The sequence below is a fragment of the Anneissia japonica genome, unplaced genomic scaffold (genome assembly GCF_011630105.1).
Source record: "Anneissia japonica isolate Jap-2015-1 unplaced genomic scaffold, ASM1163010v1 scaffold667_len338742_cov159, whole genome shotgun sequence".
Taxonomy (NCBI): Eukaryota; Metazoa; Echinodermata; class Crinoidea; order Comatulida; family Comatulidae; genus Anneissia; species Anneissia japonica.
In genome coordinates, this window is record NW_022705208.1 from 67268 (window position 1) to 71039 (window position 3772).

General features: G+C 42.7%; 2 protein-coding genes across 2 annotated transcripts in view; both read left to right on the forward strand.

The window, feature by feature from the left end:
• Positions 1-267: 267 nt before the first annotated feature.
• On the forward strand, positions 268-672 carry LOC117105400. Its single transcript, XM_033246525.1, has one exon. It carries the CDS (start codon positions 268-270, stop codon positions 670-672), a length of 405 nt encoding a protein of 134 aa, XP_033102416.1.
• A 2333-nt stretch (positions 673-3005) lies between these two features.
• LOC117105401 overlaps positions 3006-3772 on the forward strand; it is a 2590-nt gene continuing 1823 nt past the window's right edge. Inside the window, exon 1 of the mRNA XM_033246526.1 lies at positions 3006-3761. Within this exon, the coding sequence (XP_033102417.1) occupies positions 3006-3761 (756 nt within the window). The remainder of the gene's footprint in view (positions 3762-3772) is intronic.

The window sequence follows — 3772 nt, forward strand, 5'->3', positions numbered from 1 at the left end:
TAAACATACAGCACGATCTTTTGCTATCATTAGTTGGATTCAGTTCACAGTGATGACGAAGACAGAGCAACATGATAGATTTGCCTACAAATCAAAGGTATTCATTGACAAATTAGCGCGGGACTGAACTCGTATTGCACAATTGAACCAGATTATGTTTGCAAATAGTATCCGTACTCTGTATATTAGAGCATCGTTCAGTTACAAACCTGTCTCTTATACACATCTAGATGTGTATAAGAGACAGCCTTGGGGCTTAGTGTTAATATGCCTAAACCAGAAATAATTTCATTTGATGGTAATCCATTTGAATACTGGAATTTTACAAATGCATTTGATGTTAATATTGCACGTAGGGCCACTGATGACAGGGCCCGACTAACCTATCTTATTCAGTTCTGTACAGGTAAAGCTAAGAGTAGCATTGAAAATTGTGCGTCGCAGGGGTACGCACAGGCCAAGCTAATCCTGAAGGAACAGTTTGGACAGCCACATCTGATTGCAAGGGCCCATTTAAAGAAGGTTTTGAATCGACCCCAAATTAGACCTAATGATGGTCCTGGAATGTGGGACTTAGGCAGAGATATGAGAAGATGCCAAACTGTGCTTGAACAAATGTCTTATTCTGCAGATATGAATAGTTTTCGAAATAGTTCAGACGAAATAGGCTAAGAAAGCTCAATCGGTTATGGATGCAAAAATGGCACCTGACTTCAAAGGCATGACAACCTTTATCGAAGAAGCAGCTAGATTGGCAAATAACATGTTTGGCCAAAACATAGGGAAGTCTCCTAGGCGAAAGCAAGTGCAACCCATTAAGAGTAAGTCTGCGAGATCAACTTTTGCTGTCAGGGGAGAAGATGTGCGCAAGCAAGATACTTCAACGGCGAAATGTCCAGCTTGTTTGGGAGAACACCAACTTGAGAAGTGTGATGTGTTCGGTAAAGCTAACCCTAGGGAGAGGCTACAAATTGTACGGAGAGGAAGGCTATGTGACAACTGCTTTGGAAGATCACATTTTGCAAGAGAGTGCCGTAAAGAATGGATGCAAATGGAAACACCATGCTCTTCTGCATAGAGGTGAAGCAACACACAATATGACAAATCTTTCGACCATTGTACGTGGCAAGGTGTGCCTCAGGCTACTGCCAGTAAGTGTTGCTGGTAATGGAAGGAAGGTTATGACCTGGGCGTTACTCGATGATAGCAGTGACGTTACATTGTGTGACCATCGGCTAGCACAAAGATTAGGTATAACAGGCAGACAGAAGGAATTTCATATGACTACAGTGGGCCAGGAAAATGTAAAGGTCAAAGGAATTGAACTAGAAGGTCTAACAGTTACTGGACTACATCAAACAGAACCAGTTATTCTTGACTCGGTATGGACTGTGGAGAACTTACCAATCACAGAATGTAGTATGCCGAAAGAGGAAGACACAAGGAAATGGAAACATCTTGATGGAATTAAATTCCCTTGCATAAAGGGTAAAGAGGTGATGTTACTGATAGGAAGTGATGTGCCAGAGGCATTCTGGGTAATAGAAGAGAGGCGTGGTGGTAAGAAAGAGCCATATGCAACAGAGTCACCATTGGGGTGGACGTTAATTGGACCAACCAATTCAAAGCAAGGTAGACCCAGTTTCAAGGTGAATTTTGCTCGACGTGGTCACGGTGATGATCAACTTACGGAACAATTGGAGAGATTTTGGAAGACAGATAGCAGTGGATCTGTTTTTGAAGATATCGAGTTAGGCGAATCAATTGAAGACAAGAGAGCAAGGGCTTGTATGGAAGAGTCAACAGTTAAAGTAAATGGTCACTACCAACTCGGGCTTCCATGGAAATATGATGAATACGATGGCAGACTACATAGATAATGGGTTTGCAGAGGAAGTGAAGGCCAAGCAACCTGTTGTAGAAAGGAAAGAAATAATGCCAAACAAGACATGGTTTCTACCTCATCACCCCATAAGCCTGGCAAAGTTCGGATAGTGTTCGACTGTGCCGCCAAATATAAAGGTGTATCACTCAACAGTCAACTATTGAGGGGTCCATATTTCACAAATAACCTGGTAGGGGTTTTAACCAGATTTCGTCAAGATAAAGTAGCGCTGGTCGCTGATATACAATCTATGTTTCATCAGGTAAAGGTGTCCCCTGAAGACTGTGGCGCTCTTCAATTTCTTTGGTGGCCGAATGGAAACTTCACGGAAGAACCCAAAGTGTATTGGATGCTGGTACATCTGTTTGGTGCCACATCCTCACCAAGTTGTGCAGGATATGCGTTGCGGAGAACAGCAGCTGACAATGAATCAGAACATAACGTTGCAGCAGTAGAAACTGTAAGAAATAACTTTTACGTTGACGATTGTTTAAGATCGGTTAAAACTACTGAGGAGGCTATTGAACTGTCTAGTCAGCTAAGGGAACTCTTAGCTAAGGGGGGATTCAGATTGACTAAATGGCTTAGCAACGATCGTCAAGTTCTAGAGAAGATACCCAAATCAGAAAGAGCAGCAACAGTATTTAACTTGGACTTACAGGAGCTACCAGTTGAGCGAACACTAGGTGTTTCATGGAACGTGGAAACTGATAAATTCACATTCAACATCAAGGTTAAAGAAAGGCCAAACACGAGAAGAGGTATCCTTTCTACAACAAGTTCTGTGTACGATCCTTTGGGATTTGTGGCCTCATTTATCCTTGTCGCGAAAATGTTGCTGCAAGATGTCTGTACACAAGGTTTAGGGTGGGACCAAGAGGTAAGCTCGCAGGATTTGAGTAGATGGACCCATTGGTTAGAAGAACTGCCACAGTTGAGGAATGTCTCTATAAACAGATGTTTGAGACCGACCGTAGGAGAGCATAAGCATGATCTTCATGTATTTTGTGATGCTTCACAACGAGGATATGCTGCAGTTGCGTAATTGCGATCTACTTGCCAAGGGAATACTCACTGTGCCTTTGTGTTGGGGAAAACTAGACTAAGTCCATTGAAGGTTATGACTATTCCTCGTCTGGAATTGTCGGCAGCTGTACTAGAAACGATTAGAAAGGAACTTGAGATACCCGTAGAAGGAGTGATATTTTGGACTGACTCAACATCTGTGTTACAATACTTTCGAAACGAATCAAGACGCTTTCACACCTTTGTGGCAAACAGAATAGAAAAGATTCATGCTGTATCGGATCCTTCGCAATGGCGATACGTAGACACAAAGTCAAACCCTGCAGATGAGGGATCAAGAGGAATTCATGCTTGCGAGATCACTGAGGATTGCAGGTGGCTTAGAGGTCCTGAATTCCTGTGGAAGGCAGATACAGAGTGGCCAATTATGCCAGTGAGCATCGATAACAAAGATCTTGAGTTCAAAACTCCACCCGTACATAGTTTAGCATGCCGAGCAACAATGATGGATGTAATAGTTAGGTATTCAACTTGGACCAAGCTACTGAAGGGACTGGCTTGGCTGCTGAAATTTAAGAAATATCTACTTAACAAGAGAAAGGGAGTCAACGCTGGTACATTGCCTCAAACTCTGTCACTTAAGGAACTAAAACAGGCAGAAATGGAAATAATTAAGCTTGTTCAGCACCAGGAATTTGGAGATAATCTGTGCTGCAAAAATCGAGGCAAGTCCATGCAGAAGCTAAACCCAGTCGTAATCGATGGAATTTTGCGAGTAGGAGGGCGAATATGTAATGCTCCGATCGACTCCGACCTGAAACACCCCATCATTCTACCAAGTAATCACCATGTAACCGAGTT

Excerpts from the sequence above, each read along its gene's own strand:
- LOC117105400 (XM_033246525.1), top strand. The coding sequence starts at position 268 with ATGCCTAAACCAGAAATAATTTCATTTGATGGTAATCCATTTGAATAC.